The 27,422-nt window shown below is 43.3% G+C and overlaps 2 protein-coding genes and 1 long non-coding RNA gene across 6 annotated transcripts in view; all 3 read left to right on the plus strand.

Moving 5' to 3' along the window:
• The first annotated feature begins 1,624 nt into the window (after window positions 1-1,624).
• LOC118694244 (uncharacterized) lies at window positions 1,625-21,938 on the plus strand. Of its 4 annotated transcripts, none has more exons than XR_008508759.1 (7): window positions 1,625-1,929; window positions 5,739-7,064; window positions 10,276-10,364; window positions 13,464-13,599; window positions 14,133-14,416; window positions 15,333-15,534; window positions 17,417-21,938. It is a non-coding gene; the product is annotated as an uncharacterized LOC118694244 (long non-coding RNA). The 4 variants fall into 4 exon arrangements; XR_008508760.1 differs by lacking the exon at window positions 1,625-1,929 and having other exon boundaries at window positions 4,696-7,064; window positions 17,417-17,686; window positions 20,298-21,938; XR_008508758.1 differs by lacking the exon at window positions 1,625-1,929 and having other exon boundaries at window positions 4,696-7,064.
• Window positions 21,939-22,285: 347 nt separating this feature from the next.
• LOC129046913 (basic salivary proline-rich protein 3-like) lies at window positions 22,286-23,754 on the plus strand. Its single transcript, XM_054517057.1, has 3 exons — window positions 22,286-22,725; window positions 22,809-23,221; window positions 23,339-23,754. Exons 1-3 carry the CDS (start codon window positions 22,286-22,288, stop codon window positions 23,752-23,754), a joined length of 1,269 nt encoding a protein of 422 aa, XP_054373032.1.
• The window catches only part of MED13 (mediator complex subunit 13), a 57,505-nt gene continuing 53,463 nt past the window's right edge, over window positions 23,381-27,422 (plus strand). Inside the window, exons 1-2 of the mRNA XM_036394970.2 lie at window positions 23,381-24,838; window positions 26,637-26,871. Of these exons, the coding sequence (XP_036250863.1) occupies window positions 24,773-24,838; window positions 26,637-26,871 (301 nt within the window). The 5' untranslated portion in view covers window positions 23,381-24,772. The remainder of the gene's footprint in view (window positions 24,839-26,636; window positions 26,872-27,422) is intronic.

Here is a 27,422-nt window from a genome sequence, read left to right on the forward strand (position 1 = left end):
TTGGATTATGAAGGACAATGTGAAAAAAATCTTAATTTGCTTCTCAAATCAGGGAAAGCAATTATAAATCTTTTATTTTTAAATAGTGTTTTATGATTGGAAATTATGCATGCCTTCTGTACATCGCTTGGAAGGGTATAAATATAAAAGATTTGTTCAGCTGTTTCTTTTTTGTAATTATAAAATGCATTAAAGTACAAATGTAACTTTAAATCCATGTTGTTCTCAAACTGTTTCTCATTGCCACATGCACTGAAAATATGAAATTAATTCGTGGCAGCTTATTAATCAATGGTGTTTGTTCATGCAGGTCACTTGCTGATTTATCTCCAATTCACAGCTCATTAGAAGGTGTGTAACTCTTCAGAGATGTTGTTATTTAACAGGTGTGTTTTCCTAGTGCCATTAATGACCTCTGGATTTACTAACTCCTGACACAAGAGAGATTTGGGAGATTATTCACAGAAAATTGGAAGCCCTTTCCCATGGGCATTGGACACATTAGGTCATGGAATACCTGGTGATAAATTTACCAGTCTGTGTTTGGATTCTATTCCCAGGATGCCAATAAATTTCACAGAGTGCCCAGGCGCATTTTCAGGTGTTTACACACCCAGAAGTATCCCAGACTTTCTCATCTTCCCAGGAACAGGTGGTACCTCCTTAATTGGTGCAATTAGCGCTTTCCATCAGTGTGTACCTGCTCTTCCTGGGCTTTTTCAGTCCATGGAAACATTGGAACAAACTCTGATCTTTGTGGAACTCTGGCTGGGATGCCCTGGCAGCTCACTATTGACCTCTGCAGCAACAGTTCCTCTCTGCTAGAAGTTGCTGAGAGCTTGTTCTATGGGCAGAAATATTAGAAGAATATATTTTGTGTCCTAAAGGAGCTCTGCAGAAACCTGAGCAGGTTAAGGGATTACAATCTTCACCTTTTGTATCAGCTTTTTTTCATCAGAAGGAACTGGTGCTTTAAAAGGAGGTGTGCAGCATCATCTGGGGTAGAATTTAAAGGAGCTGATCTCAGAGACAGGCAAAGCAATTTTAGTTAATGATATGTTAAAAAAATAGGCTTTTTGGTAAGAGTCTGTAGGATAGCAGAATGTCCTGAATATTCAAAGGCTTTATTGGTTTGTCTTCATTTTACCCAAAATGCTGCTTGAGCATGTAAGACTTCTGCAAAATTAGGAGGGTTTAGTTTAAACTGTTTGAAGGATTTGGAAGTCCTGCCAAGAGGCTCAAACAACCTTTAAAATCTGAATGTTTCCTGAGCTCTGAGTGCTCCATCTTTCAAAAACTGTCTCCTGCAACTCTCCAAACGCTGTGGCTTCAGTTTGTATTTCGAGCACGAGCAAACAGCTCCTGTATCTGAGACAGTGAAGAATGGAGCCCTGAAAACAGCCCTGAGGTGATGGCCGAGTTTCACTGCTGAACTCCGCTCCTCCAAGCTTTGTCAAGGAGACTCGGGAGGAATTCGAAGCAGATATTTTGGTATTGCAATGACATCACCCCGTTCCCCGAGGTTTCCAGAAATCTTTCAAGCCCTCTGTGTACAGCAGCCTGCTCGTTCCTGTGAAGTCATTCTAAACTGAGGGCAATTCCACCGCAGTGCTGTCATGTCATTGTTCCAAAGCTGCTCAATTAGATCCCGGAGTCTTGTTTTTTTTATTTTTATTTTTTTTTTTAGGCAAAGATAAAGCCTTGAATGAGAATCAGCCGGCGGAGCCACAAAGGGCAGCTGTAGTTTTTGCTCCCTGCACAGGAGGGTGCTCAGCCTCTGTCTTTATCTGCAGGAAGGAGCGCCTGCCGTGGTCATCAGGACCAAGTGGAGAAGCTGTTTCCTGAACCGGGCTTTGCTTGTAGTGACACGGGAGGATCTGCTCAGTGCGGTGACTCAGAAATTATTCAGATGTTCAGGAATTTCGGGAGGTGTGCGGTAATTGCTGCTGTTAGGCCATTACGGAGGTATTTAGGTCAGCAGATGTAATGATCATGACGTGTGGATTCTCTAATGGGTGTCCTTAAAGGTGCCAGAATTTTCAATAGGATCTTTGAAGTTTCTCAAAATTAGGGGTTTTTCTCTTCTAATTTGCTCGTCTGAACGTGTGAATCCCCGCGTGAATCGTTCAGTTGAACAGTGAAGTCTCGTGTGTGTAAACATGAGGGGATTTACCAGGAAGGAGTAGATGGGTTTGCTAATTCATATTCCATTTGTAATACCTGCCAGTAGTTATATCCTTAATTATTATTCTGTATTTTCCTTGTTAAATCAAAGAACATCCAGAGTTGGAAGGGACCCACTGGGGTCATCCAAGTCCCACTCCTGGCCCTGTGCAGGACAGCCCTGGCAATCCCACCATTATATATATATATATAATATATATATATGTGTGTGTGTGTGATATACAGCAACACATTTTATGTTCCAAACCCAAATTAATCTTCTAACATAACTCATCAAATGGAGTTCGACTTTCTGTTTACCTTTTCAGGGATCAGAGAGGGGTCCTGGATGTTGTTGTCTGGTCAGGTTTTAGTCAAGTGAGTTTTGTGTCTGAAAGCAATTTGTCAGACCTGTGTGTTGTACAATATTCCAACCCTCTGGGTGCACATCCAATTTAGTCACTGAGGAAAGACAGTTTTGTTTTTAAAAAGCAGATGTCTGGAAAAGGAAATATTTCCTTTCAGAACTTTTGGAATAAATACAAACCCAGAAATGGAGTAGGCAAAATCTTGTTTGCTGTGGTGAAGGGGATTCGTCCCCTCAACATCAGCACATAAATATTTGCTTCCTTTCAGTCAATATTTACCTCACAGGTCAATAAAACTTGTTTTGCACTTGACAGAGTTAATATTTACTTGCTGTTTTTAGCTTGGTGATGATATTTTAAATTCTCTTAAGGATATGGGGGGCTTTTCTGCTTCTTTTTTAACAAAAGATTTTGTTTTACCAGGGGTGTGTTCGTTTATTAGGAGCTGTTATCCATGAATCAGACCATGTTTGTCATGTAATAAGATTATCCAGATTATGCCTATAACACTTTACAAGTATGAAGATTTTTTTTTTTTTTTGCTTGAAGTTGACTGAATGTCTTACCAAATTTAAAAGGAATTGCTTATGTCTGTAAAATTAGGCTGTAAAACCTAAGACAGAGACACTAATTTAGAAGGCAAAGTGAAACTAAAGTACTCCTTACTCTGGAAATTATTTTTGTTTTGGAAAGCAGTTACTAACTTAACCATTTGTTTTCAGTTAAGCCAAAGCACAGTGGCCAGGCTTGTATGATTTAGGAGGAAATGCAGAGATGAATTTTAGGGATGAGTTTTTGACAAGACCACGTTTGCAAAGGAACAAGTTCATTTCCACAGAAGAACTTCCCCTGTGCATTCCACGTTTCCATCCCAGCCCTATCAACGGCTGTGTGCTGTTTCCAGTGTTATTAGAGGTGGATGAGAAGCTGCTCCTTGGCTTTCCCCCTGCCCAGCCTTTGTCTGCAGCCCGTGGGGTGGGTGAGGGCCAGCCCAGCTCCTGTGCCTGCTGCAGGGAGATAACGGGGTGCTTGTTAAGCCCGTGTGTTATCTCACTGCCTGTACCCTGCTCCTGCCTGCTGTGCTGAACCCCAGGCCTCAGCAGCTTGTTGACATCTCTGTCACCAAAAAAAGCCCCCAAACATGTCCAGTTCTGTCCCTCAGAATGGTGATTTTGTGATGGGTACAGTTAGAGATGAGGCTGAGGTTATTTAATGGAAGCCTTGAGTTGAACTCAACTCTCTGAACTAAATCACAGCACACCCAGATCCTTCAAGCTGTCATACAAAACATCTGTTTATGATAATGATTATCTTAATTGAAGAGTTCTAGCTCATGCCATGCTTTTCTTCATTAATGGAAAGAATTAATGAAAGAATACTTACAAAAGTACTTAACTATTTGAGGAAGAGCTACTTCTGAATTGAAACAGCGCTGAAGGAATACTGGAATTCACCTTGGACTCCTAGATAAGCTTCCTCCAGGTGAACTTAACCAAGTTAACCATTTTTCAGCCTCCAATGCTGCAGTAAAAATGTGCTTCCTTAAATCTGGCTTGCTTGCAGACAGAGTCTGACACACTGGATTTAGTACAGCTGCAGAATTAACATTCAAAACTCCCATGCTGCACAGTTTCCCCACGTGTTACATAAAAATGCTGTGCAGTTCCTCTCTCCAAAGCTCCTCTCTCAGGGCTTTAGCTGCCTGTTTGCCTCCCCTTTGGTTACTGTTTTCATTTATACAAATCCAATTTTACACACTCACCCAAATTACTGTTCATTGTGAGATAAACATGGTAAATTTATAATTCTGCCTGATCCTGACTTGACATTCAGGGTGTGACAGCTTCAGAACATATTTTGAAGGTTTGTTGTGTTTCAGGTGAGGGGAGGAAATGTGGATTTCTTTGAACACCTGAGCTGTAGAGCTGGGATGGTTTGGATGTTGTTGAGTTTCAACATGCACAGTTTGGGATCCATCTCTATCTTGTTTAATCCTTCAAGGTAGAGAATGGCTTTGATTCCATCCCCAAATTTTAGGATTTTTCATCCAGAGACTGAATTTCATTCAGGAAGATTTTTGGGAAAGTAACTGATTTGATTTAGGGAGTAGATGGATTTTGAAGTAAGATTTAGGTAAATTCCATCAGGAATACCTCCTCCTCCTCCTCCATGGCTTTTCATAGCAAAAGTAGTTCTGTTATTTTTGTGTTCTAAAGAAATATTTCCTAACCTTTCTTTTACAAGGAGTCCTTTTTAGCAACCAACTAAATTCTTTTGACTTTTATCAGTTTTTCAGCCCAGATTTGGAAATCACTCCTTCCCTCTTTATCCTGATGGTCCTTTCCCTCCAGGAGAATCTCAGCTTGGATTCCAGTGGAGTCAGCAGTGAAGGATGGGCTGGGAGCAGTGTGAAATTCTTGTTGCTGTTGTTGCATCTCCTGACAGGAGAGCAGAGCCACAGAGGAGGAAACAGCACCAACATTCTTCATAAAGCAGAGAAAATAGGTGCAGGCAAATCCTTCAAATTGAACTCCAATGAAATTATTGGTTATGGCCCAGCTTCTCCCTTCCACCCAGAATCTGTCATTAGGTGGCTGGGCCAGCAGGTGCAAACAGAAATGAATTCAGGGAAAGAAATAAGGAGGGAGGCTGGGGATTGCTTGCTGAAAAGAAGACATCTACTTTACTAATTAGGAGGATTTATAGGATGCTGCACTTAAAAATAGATCATTATTGATAGTTCATCTTAATCACGAGAGTTACTTTGTAGTTTGAGGTTTCTTCCAGCAATAACCAGGAACAGCAGCCCCTCTGCTCTGGGCACTGTTGTTTGCAGCTGGAAACTTTCTGAAAGGCTGCACAGAAACAATGTTGTCAATTTAGAGAGGAGGTGGCAAAAAATGTGTGTTACATCTGTCTTTGAATTAGTTCCACAGAGGAAAGAAGGTGGAATTGTTTTTAATTATAAGAGCATAAAAAGTTATGGGACTGTAGGAAACTAAGATGGAAATTGCTTTTGATAATCTCATCTAAAGGTATCTTAATAGAAGTCAGAGGTAGATATTAAACTAAAATATTTGCCAGTGGACACTGCTGAAGTGCAAGTTAAATATTTTTAAATTTCATTTATTTTAAATGCAGTAGTGCTGATAACACAGGCACTTAGGTCAATATCATTTCTCATTAAAGTTCTTTTCACACTCACAGCTTTATCAGTTACCAGCGAGCTCATCACAGCAGCCAGGTAGGAATTCCACATTTGCCTTTATCGAATTCATTTCTCCATCCTGCACTTCAATAATTGGAATCTGAAGTATATCAGGAAAACAGAGTTGTTTTCTTCTCTGTGGAGAGTTCAAGCAGAACTATTCCTCACAAAGAGCAACACACAGCCAGGCTGAATTACCAGGGAGAATGTTGCAGCTGAGCTTGTAAATATTATTTTGATAGACTTACATTTCCTTCTGAAAAGAAAGAGCATTAAAGAATATTTTGAAAATATAGAAAGGGAATAATAGAAAATAAACCCAAAACCAGTCAGATAAATTTGGCTCACCAGCCTTTTTGCCATTTCATGTCTATCATTCTTTTTTGAGATGTAACAATTACGTCAAGCTGAGGCCAGTTTAGTTTTCTGTGCCTGTAAAATGGAGTGGATTCATCAGGATCTGGCCCATTATCTTCTGTCACCTCATATTTCTGTTACTGGGTCTGTACATTCTATTTTAACAGTTTGGAGAAAAAGAAATGGAAGTTTCTAAGAAAATATTTTTACATTCAGTTACTCCATAGAGCTTCTGTATTGTATATTCCTCCAAGTAATTCATCATGATAAAATGCAATGCTGAAGTAAAAGAGTTAATTGAAATTCAGATTGGAAATTGAAATACCAAATGAATCTAATCTGAGAGTTATGATTTCAGGTTTTCTTATGCCCAGCAACAAATAAATGAATATCCAAGGAGTGGGACAGCCATGCCCTCAGCAGGAGCTATGGGATAAGAGGATTCTTTAATACACAAATCTGCACTTTGCTTTTGGCAGGGCTGTTCTCAGGAGGGCTTTATAATGCCCCAGGAGAGTGGATTTTTCTGGATGTGGGAGGAACCAGTAGGTCTAGAGGTGTGTGGCTGTATTTGCCATCCCTCAGCTGCCTCAGGAAGTGCAGACATTTGCTCCTAGCACTTCCCTCTGGGTGCAGACTGATGTGTCCCATGGACAGCCCAGCTTAGTGTAAAAATTACTTCAGTTTGCTTCTGATTCAATTGCAAAATCATTCAGACTTTGTGTGTTTTCTCTGTGAGTAATCCAAATTTAGATTTCACTGTTGGTGCTACCTGGTTTTTTGGTGTGTTTGTGTTTAATGCAGCTGAAAGTTATTATGTAAAATGGCTAAATTGGAGTCTTTAAAGGAGCTGCCAACTTGCATTTGCCTGAGTTACTTCAGCAGTGGAGAGCAGAGGAAGAATTCCAGACACGTCATCCTGATTTCACAAGCCTGCAGAGATCTCCAGAGTGGACTTACCCATCTGTGTGAGTGGTAAATAATTCTGTGCTTTTGTTCCTCACAAGTGCCTGCACACGTGTGCTCCAGCCATGTCACCCGTGGCACCCACAGCTCCTGGGTGTGGGCACTTGGCCACCCCCTGGTGGCACAGCAGAGTCCTCGGGGCTGGCAGAGAGGGGCCCTTGCACCCAGATTCCCCTGCAGTGATTGATCCTGCAGGTGCAGCTCTTCCTCTCTGACCTTCCCCAAAACACAGAAATTGGCACCTGAGCATTCCTGCTTCTCTGTTCAGGGCCCATACTGAGCTCATGTTTGAAGTGTTCCTCCCTAAACCGGACATTTTTCTGTGTTCACTCAGCCTGAAGTGACAAAGATAGGAAGGAGAGGAAAAGGGAAAGGGAGCCTTTACTTGCTCTAACCTTGGCTTCCCAAACAGTGCTGGAGAAAGGCACCCCTGTGTCTGGCCATGCAAAGCAAGGCACCAGCCTGGCCAGCTGGGGACAGTCCCTGTCAGGGATGCTCTTCCCAGCTCCCTGCTTTGAGCTTTGCTGTTCAGTTTTGTCCCTGGCACTGTGGGACACATTTCCCCTCTGCAGGGTCCTGTGGCACCCCCTCAGCACACACAAATTCACCTTTCAGCTGGGCCCTACAAATCAAACCCTCCTCATGGAGCAAATCCACATTCCCTCCATTGTTCTTTCACACTGTCTACCCATGAAGGGTCCTCCTGGATCAGTTCTAAAGGGATAATTGTACTACTTAAATATTAAACATCCAAGTTCTTGTTTTTATTGTTAAACCAATATTAAAGTAGGACAGAGCTGATTTACAGTTCATGGCAGTGCATTCCAGAGTTGCTGGTGTTGCAGCTGATGTCCTGTTCTAGCAATATTGGCACTGCCAGGAGGCACAGAAATGGAGATTTCAATCAAAAAACTTTATTTGAGATCCACTCCAGTTAAATGATAAGTTAATCTTGCCTTGTGAACTTCCAGGCTGTTACAAAGGGCAAATGGCTGCAGTGTCCTCTGAAGCAATTCAAACCCTATTTTTCATCAGGAGATGATTCCAGTGCCCTGGAGTTGAAAGTTGGGTGTCTTTTCCTCACAGATTGTTATTTAATCACTATATATTAGCTTTCATTGCCCTTTTGATATATTTAGCCTCATAAACTTCTCATTGACTAGATTGAATTTACCACGATGTTGTTACTTTTTATGAACAGAATGAATCAATAGCAGATCTGTTGGTTTGCACTGAATTGTTTATTTTTAAGGGATGTCTAAACTTTACTGAGAGAAAATGGAAGGGCTGATGCCCAGTCCTCCTCTTTAATAATCAATATTTGGTGACTCTGAGCACAGCCTGCCTCAACCAGCAAGTGCTGCACACATTATCCAGGGATCCAGGGCCAGTAATATTTCCTAACATTCTTTGAAATGTAAAATATTTTGCAGTATTCCCAATTTATGGCATTTAGTACATGCAAATTACTTTATTGTTGTAATAGAAGGCTTTTATTTCATTACTAGGGAATATTTCAGAATGTGACTGGTTTTTTCACTGAAAATAGTAAGTCTGTCTTGAGAATGTCTGTCTGATATCTCCATGTATATATATATATATATAAATATATATATAAGGAAATAGTGGTTTATTTTCCTATACTCCTCAAATAATCTGTACAAACCACTTGACTTTATTTATGAATTGAAACACAGTACTAAGAAATATCACTGGGTTCACTTTATCATTGAATTTTAGGGATGTGGTTTCTTGCTTCTTTCTGCTGTTTGTTTAATAATAATTAAAACAAGCTCTGCCCAGTGGATCTAAAAACTTTGGAATTCTTACATCAGTGTAATCAGGTGATAAGAGCCCAGACTTTGTGCTTGCTGGAGGGATTTATTTGGATTCACTTTGCCTCTATGAGCTCCCTCCCCCCTTATTTATGCATCTTTATTACTGTATTAAGTGGTTAATTAAATCTGGTCAGGTTAACCTTTGCTGGTGATTGGAAGTAGGGATCTCAGCCACTGGAAAGCAAATCATTTTGGGTGGAACATCTTGTTCTGCTTTGATAAATTATCTTTGTTTACATTCACACAGCATTACTGCCTTGAACCAGACATTTCTGGGGAAAGAGGGGCAGTGCCCAGAGCAGGTTTCCAAATGTACAGAGATTTTCAAGGAGAAACATTTCCCTTCCTTCTCCTCTATGAGTAAAACAGGGAAACAGTTGGAATTAATAATCCAGAATTCCAAGTACTCACAAAGAGCTGTAATTTGTTGTCAAACAACTTCTAAGAGCCAAACCTCCAGGCTGCCCAGCTGAACTGAGTCCTGCTTCTCACTGAGGATTCTTCAGCAGTAGCATTCCAGTATTTTCCTGGTGGAGTATTTGGCATTCTTTTCCAATTATTCCTGTTATTATTTTGTAACTCTGTTTGTCTTTGTTCTGTGGCCTGTTCTTTTTTTGAGTGCTAGAGTGAAAGCCTCTTGTTGTTTTCCCTGTCCTTCCCCTTGGTTTGATATTTTCTGCCAGCTCCTCTGCCCTAAAGCATTTTTCCCCCCTTTTTCTCCATGCAATGAGATCTTACCTCCATAAACCCATTGCCTTTATTGCTCATGGGGGAGTGATTTTTATCCCAGAAGAATTCTTCAGTCCTCAAGGTGGGAAAGACCAGAAGGAGAGATGCCACAGTGACCTCCTGGCTGATTTTCTGGCTCTTCTTTGGAAGAACTCAACAGCACAGTCAAAAGATGTTCATTCTGAGGATTATTTTATTTTGGTCATGACAGTTTTTTTATGAACTGTTGCTTCTCTGGAGCCAAATTGTGGGATCATAGGAGATCTGTAAGCTCAGCATGGTCCAGGAAGAGGCATAGTAGGAAATTAGAGAAGTAATGGAGTAAAACCACAAAAGATTTCTTGGTGCCACTGTAAACCAATCCAATATCTGTGTGAATTCTCTCTGCCTCAAAAAGGAGATGTTAAAACAGCAAAAGCTGTAGAGAAGGACAAACAATGCAATCAAAGACATGGCAGATGTGGGGAAGGTGAACTGTGTTCCCATGTTCCTTCTACAAAAGGCCTCCAAGTCATTTAAAGCTGTAACTTTCTTTTATGCAATTCCTTTTCTGATTAAAATGGTCCTCTGTAAGTGATTTTATGATACATATAAATATTATGGTTATCAGTCTTCACAGTTAAAAGAAGGCTTTTTCCTTTGGCAGGAGGAAGGCCATAGATGCAGATTCAGATTCCTGAAGCGTTCCCACCAACTCTGCCCTTCTGTTCTGGCAGAATGAGGAAAAACTCTGGGGTTTGTATTTCCTTTGATTTGTTTCTTTATGTATCCTGTGCTCTCTGATTCTCACTTATTTCTTATTTCATTATCTTTCCTGTTCTTTTTCTTTTTTGTGGCTACATTTGTGGCTGCATGTTTTCTTTTATTTGTTTACTTTGCCTTGAACTTTCTCCTACATCCTTCTTTTCTTTTCAGCCAGACCTGAATAAACACATTGAGGGATCATTTTTGTCTCCTTCCATTTCCACTTCCCTTCCTCTTCTACTTCCATATCTTTTCCCCTTTATTATCATTTTCTCCTTAGCATTTTTTGATGTTTTTCTTTCCCATGAATTTCCCTCTCCTTCTTTTGGTATTTTTTACTTTACCTCAGGGGAGGCTCAACAAAGATTTGGGCCTTTTTTCCTTAATAGTGCAAAACTGGATAGAAACCACCTTAAAAATGTGTGGGACAAACTCTGTCCTAATTGTCCTGTGGCATGAGGATGTCTGGGAGCAAATAAATTCCTGTTTAGCAAATTTAACTTCTCCTAAAAATTCAGGCTCCATCCTTCCAGCTGGAAACTGGATCATATAATGGGTTATTACAAGCTGTTAAAATTTGAGACCGAGGAGGGGGAATAGGCTGAAGTTATTCCATGGATTGTTCTGTTCTTTGTGGGAGGCTGTTAAAATAAAGCAACAGTATAAAAGATGAATTATATACAATTTAATGTAAAGCTGTTGGAAGCCATTAGGATATTTCTTCCTTGATTGTCTAACATTTGTGTACTTTTACAAAGTTTTACATTTTTTTTGGTTCTTTCCGAACATTATGAAAATTGTACTGAGAGGAGTAAATTCATCTGCATAAAATTGACTGCAAAGAGCAATTAGTCCTTCATTAATATGCAAATTTGGTCCAGTGCAGATTCATCTATATATGAGGCTTAAATATGCAAGTCAGTCTTGCTGTGCGAGAAGCCCAGATGCTTTTATTTACTTTGAAATTGAGGGATTTGGTTAATGATGTTGTTGACAGGAAAACTTGAATAAATTTGATGATCACCATCTTTCATATTAGACGAGGCCCATGGAAAAAAATTACCAAGTAAAATACCAATTTTATTTGGTAATTTCCTATTACCAATCTTGTAATAAAATGGAAGATAGAAAGTAATAGAGTTAGATTTCCTAATGTAGTTATCCTGAGACTTAAACTGTTCCCCAAAGATGGAGCCATTTTTCTTAAACTTTGTTTTTCCAGAGGGTAAAGACATCTCCATAAGCTGTATGAATAACACACTGCCTGGAGATTTAATATTGGAAACTTGGTTCTGTGACTTGCTTCACTTGGTGAGAGGATGTAAGCCTGGGAATGAAGGAGCAGCAGCTTTGGGAATGGTTCTTTGTCACCTTCCATGATTTATCTGTAGGGTCTTCTCATGAATTAGTGTTGAGGCCTTTGCCCTGAACCTGTGGAACACCCTGGAATCTGTATCTACACACAGCCAATTCTGTTTGGATCACCTAAGCTCCTTATAAACATTTTCTGAAATGTCTTTAAATCTCTTGGTCATGATACTTTCATCCTGCTGGCACCCAGCACAGGCTGGCTCAGAGAAGCAGGTTTTCCTCCCCAGTAAATCCAAGCTGTGGTGTGTCCTGCCTCTCTCCTCTTTTCCACAGTTCCTCTGGCACAGCCAGGATTCCTTGCCCTGGTTTTGTCCAGCATCCCTCACTCAGCCAGGAATGGGAGCAGTTCCTCTGCACTCGTCAGTCTTGGTTCACCTGCACGATCCCACAGCTTGTTCCTCCTCATGTTGCTTCCTTTTTCTTTCTCTGTAATTCCCTCAGCCCTAAATTTACTTTTGGCTTAAGCAAAACTGGTCTTTGAGTTCAATCGTCCCCATTTTTTCCTGGACCAAACCTGGTCTTCTGTCTTGCCTGAGTGAGGCATTGGCACTTCCAAAAGAGCAGAGAAATGTGGTTTAAATGGACTGAACTGTGGGGTAATTTATAAAGCTCTAGTTGTAACTACCTGAGGACAAGTTAATAGATGAGACCATTTGATTCCTCTGACTTCCTGGCACAGCTGGTTGGGATATAAATCCTCACAACAGTTGGTTTCCAAATCCTTGCTGTGCTGCACTAGGTAAAAAGTTTCTATAACCATGTTCAGGAGGGAAAAAAATTCAACCAAAATTGTTCGTGTGGTCTTGCAGGTGAGTCCAAGAGCAGGAAAATGAAGATGAAATTGAGTATCTGGGGGGAACAGAGGTGAGATCTGATAGTCTTGTAAAGGCTCTGGTTATCCTACAAGGGAATCTGTGGTTTTTACCATCAGAATGAGGCACTGACAGTGTCAGAAGGGAATTTATTTGCAGTACTGAATAGTTTAGGAGGTGATAAATTGATTAAAAGGTGAAACCTTAAAACCACACCATCTGCTGAGACTTAAATAGCCTTTGCCTTTGAGAACATAGAACTGTTGGGCAGTTTCTAGTATTTTTCAGCACCATCCACAGCAATCTTGGCTTTCTAATCTTGCTCCCAAAAGAGGAAAATATTAATTTTGAAGTGTATAAACAACAGGCATCTCAGCACAACCTGAGGTTGTCTCCTATCAACTATGTAATCTTTATATTCTAGATTAATAAACACTTCAGCCTTGGAGTTTATTAGTCCAAAATATATTTATTACCTCATAAATTCAAACCCCCTCCAGTTACCATCTAATTAAACTGCAGCGCTGTGCATGCTATCTTTGGGGATGTATTAATAATGGAATTATCTTGTGAAACAGTAATTACATACTTTGTGCATTCTTTGCCACACTCTTTCTTCAGTGTCTGTGTGATGAGTGGGGCACACAGTGCTCCATTGTTTGGAGCTCCTCCAAAGTCTCTGTGTATCCAAAGATAAGCAGATTTTTTTTTTTTTTCCCTCTTAGTAGAAGAGGGAGAAAAGTTTGTGCATTTTTTGTACTCAGGAAAGAGCAATACCACCAGACTGGGAGCAGTTATGAAACATGATTGTGCAAGTGATTTTAGCTCTTGCTTTCTCCTCAGTCTTTGAGGAGATCACTCTCAGGAGTAAAAACTCCTTGCAGGATTTGTTTTGTTTTTACTGCAGCTGCCAAAAGGTGAAGACAACCACTTTATCTGCAAGAGAATATTCATTTATGGGACTTCACTGCTGATATAGGTTTGAAATGGGAAAATGGGCTTAAAGCCTTCTTCAGGAGAGGTTTACTCAGTTTTCTCCAGTGGTAAGTGTACTTGCTGTATTCTGATTTATAAATGTATTGACTCTGTGCTTTTGCTTTACAAGGTTGTCCCCCACCTTCTACTCTGAACAATTTCTATTGACAAGAATTCCTGTGCTCTTTTTTCCTCCCTTACTGCAGAATTGGGTGTCTGAATCCTGCCTGGTGTTCCCTTCCCCGCATGGAAAGAGGCACAGGAGGCAACACCTTTTGCACATAACTCTCCTGGAGTTTTGAAGTGCCTTATCTCTGGTTCAAGTACATCTGTTGAGCAACAGTGGGAGTGTGTGATTCTTGTTGACACAGGCTCTGCTCTACCTGACAGGAGGGGGGTTGATTCTCCCTTGTACTTCCAGCACTTTGTGGCTTTAGGATCCATGTGCTGTGTTCTCCTGCCTTTTATTTGTTCCCTGCAGTTGCTGGGGCTGTGCAGTGTCTGCAGGAGAGGAAGGGCACTTCCCACCAATTTCCTCCCTGAATCTTTCAGATCTTTCCAGCACAAGTTTTTGCCTTCTCCTTGGTTTTCTGCTCCACAGGTTCTGAAGTCTGATGCCAAATACAAAACTGAGTAATGGTCACTCACTTCATACCAAGGGGTTTGATTGAACTTCCAGCTGCAACTCCATCTCCACTCCTGTATTGTGATTGCAACTTCATGTTTTACTTTGCATTTTGCAGTCATTCAGAGGCCAAGTTTTCAAGCCTTCCAGACTTTGATTTGTTTTGATTTCACTACAAAATCCTGCAAGAATTCTGCCAGCAGCGAGGCCAATGTGTCTGAAAGCAGATGGCACTTCCAGTACCTAAAGGCTGGTCAGGTGTGAGTATCTCAGTAGTAAGAGTGACTCAAACTTGTAGCTTTGATTTTCAATAAGACACTATTTGCTTTATCCAGTAATTTTCATCTGCCAGCACTCACAGTTATTTACATCAGACTGTTTTCATGGATGAATGTTATTCTTTGGGAATAAAGAAAATATTCTTTGGGAATAAAGAATGCCTGGCAAACTTCTGTAGTTTAGTGAATGGATTTTTGTAAACCACATAATGAAATGTAATTATTGTATGATATATGTTTTACAGAATCTCAAATGGCTTTATCAGCCCAATGTCTAGGAATTCACCTTCTGAGATTGAGCATCTTGTGCTTGGTGTCTTAATAAAAATGGTGTCTGATACCACTGTGTTACCACAGTGCAGAATGGAACAGTTTCCATTGTAATGAATAGCAAACATCTGCAAAGAATAATTATATTTATGCCATATTGCTCAAACACACGTTGTTATTATTATTACAGCTCAGGATTAATTACTGATTTGTCAAAACCTGCTGATCTCCAAACTTTTGCTTGTCTTGTATTTCCTGTGGCTGTTGATGAAAAGATGCTCTGTGTGTCCCCAGAATGGTTCCAGGTTGTGTCTTGCCTGTTCTGTCACTCTGGTTTTTTGTGCCTGGTATCTGATTTGGAAACTTTCAAACTAGACACCTTTCTGATGTGTTTCTCCTGATGTGAATAAATTCACTGCAGAATACTTGCAGAGCAAGAGATGTTTGTTGCCAAGCAATTACTTCAGATGAAACATACAGAAGGGTAATATTTTAGCCTGATTTTTTTTTTTTTTTTTTTTTTTTTGCTACAGGCATGAATCTGAAGATGAATTCTGGGAATTTAAGGAAGAAAAAATACAGGGGTTTTATCTCTTAAATTTTTTCCTTGTCTTCTGTATTTTTGCAGTGATTGCTTTGAGTCTGGAAGGTCATCATGGTCGAAGGCATGAAGATGAGGACATCAAAGCTTTTGCCCACTTATGACAATTACTCTGGAGACAAACACAGCTCAGAAGACAAATGTTATGAGCTACCTGTAAGTTCTGGTTCACAAAGCAGATGAAAATCCAGAGATACTCCTGAACTTGGAAATGAAATTTATTCTCAAGGTAATGGTTGAGCTCATTATCTGCTGCTCTTTGTAAATGTAAAGTAAGGAGTGCAGTGCCCATATATTCTGTCTATAACAGCTGACATGTTTTCTGCATTCCTGTGTTTGCCTAAGAAGTCATGGATAATCAATTTGATGTGCAAAATAAACTGCCTGGATGAATTCTGATACATATCACTTGCCATGGCTGTGCTGTTACGAGAGGCAAAAACTTCCAGGAAGGAAACAGCAAGGAAAAATCTGCCTGATAAATTTCTCATCAGTTTTTCTCCAAGGACATATCTGTAGGTGGATTCTATAGACAGTGTTTGGGTATTTTTCTCCCCCTTGAGTGGCTGGTTCTGTGTGTGTCAGTTATTTTCTCCTGTTCTATTAGAAATCAAAGCTACCTTATCACTTCAGGATAAATAAATCTACATTTATATCTCTGTACCTATCTCCTATAATGCTAACTAGGAAGGATAAATGTATCTATATTTATATCTCTAAATCTATCTCCTATAATGCTAACTAGGAAAAACTAACCTGAAACATTTCATTTTCAGCCTTTCTTATTATTTATATATATATTCTAAATTATTTTTTAAATTCCCCACATGTATTACAAATAACTTCCCATCTGATTGGGAAGCAGAATAGGCAGGAACCAGCAGCAGACAGATGTGATTATAAAAGATGTTCTGTTTGTTATAATGAGACTTATGGTCCTAATAAACTCTTAGAATGTTTTAACACAACCAAATTAAGTAAGTTCAAAATCTGATTTTCTAGATCTAACTCTATCAGATCACTTTTTACCTTATTTTTGAGGACACCCCCCTCAAATTTTTCTTAGCTGTAGAGAATTTCTCACAGAATAAAGTATCCCTAATTCCAGCAAAGAAAAAAGGGAAATTTGTACAGATAAAAAGCATGAATGACAATCCTGATCATGTGGAAAAAATCAATCTGTGAGCTTAGACATAGTTCCACACCAGTCTCCTCCTTTCTTGGAAATCCATATTTCGCCCAGAATATCCAGCAGCGTTACGTAGCCTGTCAACATTTCCTTATAATATTTCACGTCCTTCTGCTGGAAAGAAACAGCTGGATATTTTGTGTCACGATGTGACCAGTGCACCTCTGTTGTTGTCATTTTAATTGCTGGGGCTGTATTTTTAAGTCCTCCACAGAAGGGCTTTGTAGTGACAAGCGAACGGTTCACGCTTCGTAAGCAAACATAAAGAATGCTGCTGCTAATTGGAGAGGGAGTAATGCAGTTATGATTCCATCAACATTGAAGTTACATTGGGAAAGGACACGTTTTTTGTTGTGGTTGTGTTGCCACAGAACATTTTACTCCAAGTGGGTTTGGTGGGGAAGGTTTTAGAACAGAACAGATGAATCCTGGAATTACAGGGATGGGGGAGATGGAAGTTAAACTGTTCTAAGCTACATCTGCAGTGGAAAATCAGCATTTTATTGCTCTTTCTTTGAGATTGTAGTCATTAATTGCTGGCTTGTGAAATAGCTTGTCTGTGAAAATGGAAAGAATGGACAGCCTCAAAAAGCTCCCTTTCCTCTGCCCCGAAGAACTGCAGCCACAGTGTTTCATGTGGAGGAGGGACTCCTCAAAAATCACCAATTTCCCCCAAAAAAGGGTTCTTATTCAGTAATTTAGGTATTTTGGGTGTTTTCCCCTTGATATTCTGCCTGTTGTACCTGTAGACTTCCCACTTTCTCTAAGTCTGCTGGACCTTGTGCTAAACCTTGGCTTTTCTCCTGAATTACACTTCCATGGAAGGCTTGGCCATGGATTAACAGTTTTACAGTTATGTGCCCAAAGTTCTCTCCTGTTCATGCTGATTTAATTTTTTCTCTACTCCCATCTCTCTTCTCAGGTGGAGCCTCATCTTGAGCAGCCTTGGGAGGGCCAAAGGTGCTTCCTTTTCCAGTTCCCTGCCTGGATTTTAGAGGATACCATTTTTTAGCATCTCAGCAAGGAAATCACAGCAATTTCCATGGGAAGAATCACAGAGATGACAGGGCTTCCCCCCAAAACACTGCCTGTGTAATTGCTGAAGACATTCCAAGCCCCTCTAACGAAGTGCTGTCTGCCAGTCATTATGTTCTCCTTGGAGGACCATCTGTTGCACTTCAAATATGTAAAGGTCTCTTATCATTTATTGCTCCAAACAAATCCAGGCCTTTGTCTGATGTGCTGGAGCTTCTGAATGGATTCTGAAGGTGGTTTCAGTCACAAAAGGCAGGGTGTTGCCTTTGGTTGCACTCCTTCAGCTCAAATTTCAGAGCACAAATATACCGATTAAACCAATATCTGAATATTTTCAATTTCTTTAGAAATGAATGATGAACAATAACAACTAAAAATATCTGAAATACGTTTTCATTCAGCCAGGAGGACATTGGAAGATTTTTGCATCTGGTGAACTAATCTTTCCATTGTAGTGGTATCCAGATTTGATATATGCTGAGATTGGAATGAAAATTACCTTATTTTAACTGAATTATTTAGCTAATTTGTATCTGAAAATAGTGATTCAAAGGAATGGTAAAAAATAGAGTCAGCAGCTTAAAATGCTCAAGCCTTCCTTAGCACATGTCCTTTACAAGGATGTGATACTTGGTTGTACAGTCATTATTTATAGGTCAATTAGGATCCTTTCCATGAGTAAAATGAGCAAGATCAGGCATTAAAAGATGCTGGGTTTTGTTTTTCCTGCTGCAGATTTTAAGGAGGCTCTACAATCAGGTTGGAGAATGTGAGCATTGTATTTTCACAGCAGAAAAGTTCTGTTCAGAGATTTCCAGCCAGAGAAACCCATAACAATTTCTGTCTGATTAGGGAGTGGTCCTATCTTTTTCCCTTTCTCCTCTTTCCCTTCTCCTTCCTGCACAGCAGCTAATGCTCTGGTCAGAAGTAATAATATGTTAGATCTTGAATGTCAGTAGCCCCAGAGATTCTGACAAGACTATTCATGTGCATTCATATGTCTTAACCAAAGCTGACACTAAAGAGAGCAAGAATTCTCATATTCCTCTTTTTATTGCTGTGCATTAAACTCCAATCTTCTCTTGGAGACCTCTGCTAGAAATGACAAATCCACCATTTGAAAAAGGCATTTTAGCAAGGTCTAAACAAAGCAGCTGGACATCAATCTGGCACAGGGCAGAGGCTCCTGGGAGAGCTCAGAGTGCAAAGCTGAGCTCTGGTTTACACCTTCCAAATGCTGGGAGATAGATGCTAATGGGAAATAACCATTCCTCCTAATCTTTCTAATTTTCAATTAAAAACTGATTTTAATTTTTTTTAGCTATAGGATGTGTCCTTATAGGGATATTTGGATTCTGGTAGCTCGAGGTTGTTTTCTGAGACACACACATTGAGTGAAGGTTCTGCTCTGCCTTTTACTCTGGACATATTTTACACTCACTTGTAGCATGGTGCACTGCACGTGTTTGGGTAATTTTGCAGGGATCTGATTAAGTTGTTAAAGCCAGTTGTTAGAGCAATTTTGCCAGCAGTGATATTTTTAATCTTCTTTTTTAAAATGGTTTGGTAGTAGTGACTAAGGCAGACTAGGTGGCTCTGGGCAGCTCGCCATTTGTAGGTAGTTTAATTTGTTAAAAATTATCTTTCTTCCCACCCAAATCCCCTTGAAACCATTTGGAGAAGAGAACTGTTGAACAGTTGCCAGTAATAAGTCCTGCTGAGACCTCTGTATCCTCCTGACAGAAACGTTGGTGCCAACTGGAGACTGACTGGCACGAGTTTGAACTCTACACTACTTGATATATTTGCTTCACATGCACCAATTACAATAATTACCACCTCTGTAGCTGAAGTTTAAGCACTCACTCTGCTCTCCATACCTCAGGTTGTTGGCAGTATGTTCAGTCCTATAATCTCAATTTTCTTGGAATAATTAAGTAGAAAAGAAATACTTCAAAAAATTAGAAGAGAGTCTGAATGGAAATCAGAGGCTGGATAATAGAGTTGTTTGTCATGTTGCTATTGTTAAGCTGCATTTATTGCTATTTAATCTTTATTTCCAAAAGGCAGCATCTTCTTTTGCCTGCAGAGATTCACCAGGAGATGCTGTAATGCACTGACTTTTACATTCAGCAGTGGAATATCTCTTGATGTGAGGGAAAAAGCAACAGGAACTCCTACTTTGTTTAGATGTTTTAAAAATATAAATATTCCTTTCAAAATAAATGCTTTTGACTAGAAGAGGAAATCACCCATCCCTTAATCCCTTTGGCTGGATGTTTCCATGTGAGGTTGTAGGGATTTAATTCCAGGACTGGCTTTAACTGCCCAGTTCCTGACAATTCCACTGGTTTAAATCTGATGCAATGGGGACCATCTCTCCCCCAGCCCTGGTGTCTTTCCAAGAGACTGGTTAATTTTTAAATTGGATCAGCAACATTTAAAAAAACCTGGTAAAGTTTCTATTACACAAAGATAAGCCTTAGACTGAGCACAAACTGACTTGCCTGTAGCTTTCCTAATATGTTTGCACTGTGCAGAGTAGATACTAAAATTTATATTAAAATTTCTTTATGCAGGTTCCCTCTAGGGAGAGGAAGAGGGAAGGAAAAAGCTTCATGTGACAGATGCTAATTATGCAGCTTAATGCACTTCTGGAAGTTGCAGAGATGAGAACTCTATAAGAACCTATCTACAAAACAAAGCACATTTTCAACAGCATTTTTTTCCTCCATTCTTTTTTAATCTGCCTCCTCTCTGTTTTGCAGGAGGTTTTATTTCCCAAAGAGTACCAAGGGCAAGCAGTGTCTCAGGTGCAGAATTCACCAGCCATGGATGCGATTGCTCTCCATTGTGTCTTGCTGCTCTGAGGTGCTGGACATGGAATTGGGAAAGCTGCAAGGTTCTGAGCCAGGAGGAGTTTGAGTTCAAAATTCCCCAGTTGATGTGTTAGTTTTCTTCCCTCTTTTGTGGATATTTTATCAGCTCCTTATCCTGGGTTTAGGTTTATTGGATGTTCTGCACTTGTGCTGGGATCCTACAGAAGGATTTATTGTGATGGATGTGTCAGGGCTGATGAAGCAGATCCCCAAATGCTTTGTGTAGAGAAGTGAGCTGGGGTCCTCAGAACTGGGAGGTGCAGCCACACCAAAGCCAGTGTTAGACACTAATCCTCTCCTCCAGACACTGAGCTGTGCTCTTTGAGGGAACAGAAATGGGAAAATTATCCTGAAATCAATCCAGACTTGCAAGAACCATTGTCCTGGATATCCAAACCTATCAAATCCCTTTTACCAAGGGATTCTCTTTGCTCTCAGTGACAAACCCAAACCAGCTCTGATGTGCTTAACGCCGAATCCCGCTTTCCCTGATGTCCTTCACATCCCTGCATTTCTCCGTGGGCAGGAGTGACTTGAGAACCTCTCCCCAGGGACATCAGGGTGGCGCTGGCACTTCCGAGGGGCCGGGGCTGGCCCTGGGCACCCAGGAATGCTCCTGCCAGCCCTGGGCTGCAGCCAGCCCGGGGAAAACCATCTGTTCCCCTTGGAAAGGGGTTTGCTTCCCCCGGAGCCCTCCCCCCGCAGCCCGGCTCCGGCCCCAGCTGCCGTGTTTCGATGAGCACCGAGGGAATGAATCTCCTGCGTTTAAAAATACTCTGCTTCTATTTAGATGAAAAGAAGAATCTTGCTTGCCTACACTGGCGTACAAAAATAGGCTCAGTGTGAGTAAATCTTCAAAGTTTCTCTTGGTGAATATATCTAGCTCCACTTCTTTTTTTTAACTTATATGATAAGTTTATTTATAGAGTGTCCTTCTTTCCTCCTACTCTATCAAGACATTTGCAGAAGGTTGTCGCTCGTCTTGTTCAGGAGTCCTGAAATAATTTGCAGGGCCTTTGAAACATCATCGTGTTGCATAGTTGTGATCAACGTGCTGCTGTTGCATGAACATATCATATTTTAATGTGAATGTCAGGTTAGCTGAGACATTCAGGGCTTTCTTTTACATTAGGTGCTTTACACTGGTTTGTATTTTCACTTGAACACTGCAGTAAAAATTCTGCATATAGTAATTTAAAATTTTCCCTTTTACATGCGAGGCATTGCCTAGAAAATTAATGTGTAATATGAGAGGATTAGTAAGATGCATACACTTTCCAAACATCTCTTAAAAATAGCTCTCACTGTCACTGTAGCATCTTAATTCTGAATAATCTCACAGTCCTTCTGCAAATCTGTGCATGTAGTAACAGAGAAGCCACCTACTTCATCCTCTTGAGCTGCACAATATGGATCTGGGCATGGAAAAAACTGGGCTTTGGAGTTGGGCTCTGCTTTGGCACAGAGGCTGTCTGTGGGACTAGGGAGAGCATTAATGCTTGCATTAAATATTAAAGTCAGCTTTCACAATTCGTGCCTATCTTTTCAAAAAGGCTCCGAGATCCTCACTCTGGAATTTGCTCCGTGGTGCAAAGCGCCGGCGTGGATCTCGGGAATGCTCTGCCAAGGGGTGGGAGCTGTGGCAGGGGAGCCAGGGCGAGTGTTCCTGTGCTGGGGGACACTCTGTGCCCGGACTTTGGCCCGGGCTGACCGGAGGTGCCCTGGGCTGGGCACAGAATCCCAGGATTTCCACAGGGACCACTGAGTCCCGCCTTCATGGCCCACACCAGGATCAGCCCTGGAATGGACAGGAGCCCCCGGCAGGGATAAGGGAAGGGTGAGCCCACGTGTAAATATCGAAATAGGGCTGCCAAAAGATGCGCCAGGCTCTGCTGCGTGCTGCCAACCCCCAGGACATGGCACCACGGGCACGAACTGATGCCCAGGGAGCTCCACCTGAACACGGAGAAGAACTTGTCCAAGGAGCACTGGAGCCCGTTACCCAGGGAGCTTGCGGAGGCTCCCTCATGGCAATATCCCAGACACAATCCTGTGCTCCGGGCTGTCCCACAGCGCTCCGGGCCGCCCCACCGCGCTCCTTCCAGCGCAACCCGTCCCCACCATCCCGGGGCCCGCGGGCCCGGCCGGGAGCGGGACTCGAACCCGCGGTGCCACCTCCCCGCCGCCGCCGGCCGCAGCCGCTAGATGGCGCCGCCCCAACGAGCAAGGCGGGGGCTCCGCAGCGCCCCGGACGCCCCTGGCGGCCGCGCGCCGCCGCCGCACCCGCCTTCCCCCAGCGGCGCCGGCGGCCATGGCGGTGCGAGCCCACGTGACGGCGCGGCGGCCAATGGGAGCGCGGCAGGGGGGCCCCGACCGCCGTCCCTGTGGCCGCCATTAAAGAAAAAGGGTCTCGGAATTACCCGGGAGCCGGATCCGCTCCCGCTCCGGCCATGGGGGACCCGCGCTGAGGCTCCCGCCGCCACAGGATGCCGCGGCCGGGCAGCCGCCGACAGAGGCACCGCTGAGGGGAGGCGACGCGCCGGCGGGGGCTTCGCGGCACCGACTCCGCCAGCGGCAGCAGCGGCGGCGGCCGCCGCGTCCCTGTGTGTCGGCGGCGCCGGGAATTGCGGGGCTCCGACCCCTTCGGGCTGAGCAGAGCCCGGGGCTCGGCCGCCGCCTCCCCGCCCTGCCCAGGAGCCTCGGGGAGGGGGCCCTCCGCCCACCGCCCCCGCGGGGACCCGCACCTGAGGAGAGCGAGCGGTCTCGGGGCTCCCCCGCCCCCCCGGCACAGACCGCTCCGGCCGAAGACGATCGTTTTTTATATCCCCCCCCGCTCGCGCCTTTTTTTTTTTTCTTCCCCTGTTTTGTTGGGGTTTTTTTTTTTGTTTTTTGTTTTCTTTTTTTTTTTTTTTCCCCCTTTATTTTTAAAGGACCGGCCTCGCAGCTGAGCTGGTCCCTCCCCGCCTCGCCGCCCCCCCCGCGCCCCGGGCTCTGGCGGGGGTCGCGTCCCCCTGCCCGCGGTGAGGGCTCCGCGCTCCCCCGAAGAGACTTTGCGGGGTCCCCCGGCCCCCGAGGACAGCTGGGGAGGACCAGGCTCCCCGAAGACACTCTGCGATTTACCGCGTCCTCCTCCCCCGAAAAGGCTGGGGATCGGCCTCCCGGAGACTCCTCCATCCTTCCCCGAAGAGACTTCGAGGGTCACCCGCAATTTCCTCCTTCCACCCTTCTCCCCCTCCCTCCTTTCCCCACGGAAGGAATTTTTACCCAGCGGAGGATATTTTGGTTTCGCCCTCGCTGCGAAGAGTATTTCGTTTTGGGGAGGGGGGGTTTCCACACGGGAATTTAATCCCCCGCTGGGCTGCTAAGGAGACTTTTGCGGCCTTTCTCTCTCAAGGAATACCTTCCCCCCTCCCCTGCCCCCGCAGATGTTTTTTTGGGGTACACCCCAGGAAATTTTTCTTGCTCTGCCTTTACGAATTCTTCAGACCGGCCTTGCTTCTGGCCCCTGAAGTTTGTTTTTATGATTTTACATTTTAATTTATTTGGAATATTTTTGGAGCAGGGGAGAAGAATCTGACCCCCCCACACCCTGTTGCCCTCGGACTCCGAAGAGACGAGCCTGGATTTTTCTCTCTCCCACGGCCAATCCGTCCCAGTCATTCCACAATTTGCCCCTTTCTCATCTGATGACTAAAGGAACAGGAGGAAGAGGAGGGGGGGTTCTGGATTAATTGCCCCCGCTGGATTATTTATTTTTCCTGCTTCTCTTGCTTGGCATCTGAGAAGAGAGGAAGGAGGGATGTCAACTGATTTTTACCCCTAGCCCCCTGGATTAATTACCCCATTTTTATTCTCTTGTTGGATCAATTACCCCTTCACCTTACCTCTCTCCCTCCCCTCCTTATGCGAACGAGAAGACAAGAGGAACAGGGAGGATTTTGATCTTAATCTCCCGTCGTTGGATTACTTACCACCTCCCTCTTTCTGTTCTCCCCTTCCACGGCGGCTTTACACCCCCGATTGAGCTCCAGAAGACGAGAAAACGTTCTGAGTTCCTCTTTAATTTTTTTTATTTTATTTTTTTAAAAATATTTCCCCCCCCCCCCTCTCCCACACCTCTCTGTCTCTCCTCGCGGGTTATTCCCCCTGCCACTATTTCGCGTGCGTGTGTCTGTAAATCCCTTATTTAATTGTATTATTATTTGTGCGTGTGCAGAGCCCCCCTCCCCCTTTCCCTCTCGCTGTCTGTCTCTCCCTCTCTCCCTCTCTCTCTCTCTCTCCCTCTCTCTCTCTCTCTCTCTGTCTGTCTCTTTCTTTCTTGTCGGAGGCTGTGGGATAATGGCGTGTGGGTTGTGGCTGTGAGGATGAGTTCCTGCTTCGTGCCGAACGGGGCCAGCCTGGAGGATTGCCATTCCAACCTCTTCTGCCTGGTGAGTGTCGGCCCCCGGCTCGCACACGCCCGGGGCCACCGAGGGAAGGGCCGGGAGCTCCGGGGGAGGGGGAAGGGGCAGTGGAAGCAAAGCAGCCATTTTTAGCAGAGCTTCTGCTGGATGAGCCCTCGGAGTAGGCCCTGCCTGGAGCAGCCAACTCTCCCATGCCCCTCTGGTTCCCCTCCATCGCTGTCTGTCTCGCCTCGCCCCTCCCTCCGCTTTCTTCCTGGATAGCAGCCTCCCTGGAACTCGCCTTTTCCTTCCCTTTCCGTGCCTTCCAACTTTTCCTCCTTTCTCCCCTATCCCTGCCTCTGAGCCTGCTGTTTCTCGCAGGGATGGGGAGCTGCTGCTGCTGCTGCTGCTCCCGGCCCCACATCTCGGGGAACTTTCTCTTTTCCCTCCTCACTCGTGACATCCCAGGCAAATCCTCCCCTTCTTCCTCGCTTTTAGACGGATCCCTTTCCCTGCTTGTTTTTATTCTGGAAGGTTGATTTTGGTGATGCCCTGCCTGTCTTGTGTTTTGATGTGCACCATTTTGTAGTCTTTTTTTAACCCAAATATCAAATGGTTCGTGTTGTTGAATTTCGGTAGCTCCAAGAGTAAATTCGATATAACTGGACTGTGATGCAATTTTTTGGTGTCTGTGCTGAGCTGTTTCATCAGCTTTTAATGCAAATGAGCTAATCTTAGCTGTCTGCCTGATATTTATGATCCTAGAGATTGTTACAACAATCCTGTGCCAATCTGTGGCACTCATATTTTTGGATGGGGGGGAATCTGGACGGCCTGACTGTGTCTGCAGCCTGCATCAGGCCTGCAGCTCCAGATTAATAGCACAATTTTAAATCTGAAAGTCTTTCTGAAGTAGCAACTGTTGCAGACAACCTTTCATCTAAATTGCTCTCCTGCTGAAGGTAGGGAGGCTGCCATGTTAGGTTTAAATGTTGCAGTAATCTTTTGTGTGTTGTCATATTGGGAAGACAAAAAATAGTAACTTAGCAAATGCCAGCCTGCCTGGCTCTGCCTTCCCAAAGAGAACCCGGGGCAATGCCTCCCCTACCTGCCTTAAGGTGCCTGTGCTCAAGTGGAAAAACTGAGTGCTAAAACTTGGTGTTGTGATGGAGATAATCCAGGAATTGTCTGCTTTCCGTTACACACAGTAGTAGCTCTTTCCCTGTGTAAAGTCAAATTAATTTTTGCCTAGGAAGGGGTTCAGTGGATCATCATCAACGTGGTTGCAGGTCTAACATATAATTGAATGATAAGGATTTAAATAATTGAAATGTGGTGTGAGGAATGAAAAGTATGATAGCTCTTGGTAAAATTGGTGAAGACGAGAGATTTCCTGGGGGAGAGACAGAATTTTCTTACCATGGAGAAACTTGTGAAATTTTCCCAAGTGGTAGATGGCTGGAAGAATGTGTGGTTTACTGTATCACCTATTTCCATGGAGTAATCTTGGATGGAAAAGGCAGTGTATGCATAAGTAAGCAAAAAGGAAAATGTTCTTTGCTAAGGCAAGTGTTTAGGAGATTGGACTGTGTCAGTCTGTGAATAATAGCATTACTCACTCGTCTTTCACTCTTTTACTTTAAATCAAATCTGCTTTTTCTCTGTGTACCCTTCAAGCTGCAGTGAAAACAAACAGCTCTTGCTTTACTGCAGTTATTAAACTGGGAACAACCAGGGATCCTGAAGCACCCAGAGCTAACCAACACACTTCCATTACACCCTGGGGGATCCCTTTCGTGCTTGCTGTGGATGTACCCGCAGTCTGAGAGCCCTTTTCTCCCTGCAGGCTGATCTGACTGGCATTAAATGGAAGCGTTACGTGTGGCAGGGCCCAACGTCTGCCCCCATCCTGTTCCCGGTGACGGAGGAGGATCCCATCCTGAGCAGCTTCAGCCGCTGCCTCAAGGCCGACGTGCTCAGCGTCTGGCGCCGCGACCAGAGGCCCGGGCGCAGGGAGCTCTGGATATTCTGGTGGGGGGACGACCCCAACTTTGCTGACCTGATCCATCATGATCTCTCAGGTAGGGGCTTGCTGGCACCTTCCTTTGGCCGCTGGAAGGATCTATGCGTGCTTTGCTCGCTGCTGCTCGGGGCTGCTTTCTGACACCTGCACCAAGGTGGAGTGTTGTCTCCAGAAAAGATGAATTTGTTGCTGTAACCCTCTCCAAATTGCTGCAGCAACGATCAACCATCTGCTCTCCCCCTTGGACTGCTGGATTTTTGAGAAACAAGGGTTTTGCTCCCCACTTGTTCCCTTGAAAGGAACAAAACACGAGCCTATGAGTTTTGGCAGCTTCTTCATGAGAAAGCTGTGCTGAAAGCTGTGCCTGTGATTCACGAGTGATGTCTTAAACATGTTTTGATAAGATCCCTTTTGTTGGGCAATTAGAATTTTCAAATTCAAATAGTAAAGCTCATTTTATTATGTAATAAGAAGTGTAGAGATCTGGGCAGCTCTTGAGCCGTTTGGAGTTGTTTTGGTTGGAATTCACACCATCAGTGAGAAGCCCTCAGAAGGAGGCACCAGGAACTAACCAGCTGTTTCCATGCAAAATCTGTAAACTTTCAGTTT

The sequence above is a fragment of the Molothrus ater genome, chromosome 21, assembly GCF_012460135.2.
Source record: "Molothrus ater isolate BHLD 08-10-18 breed brown headed cowbird chromosome 21, BPBGC_Mater_1.1, whole genome shotgun sequence".
NCBI classification, from domain to species: domain Eukaryota; kingdom Metazoa; phylum Chordata; class Aves; order Passeriformes; family Icteridae; genus Molothrus; species Molothrus ater.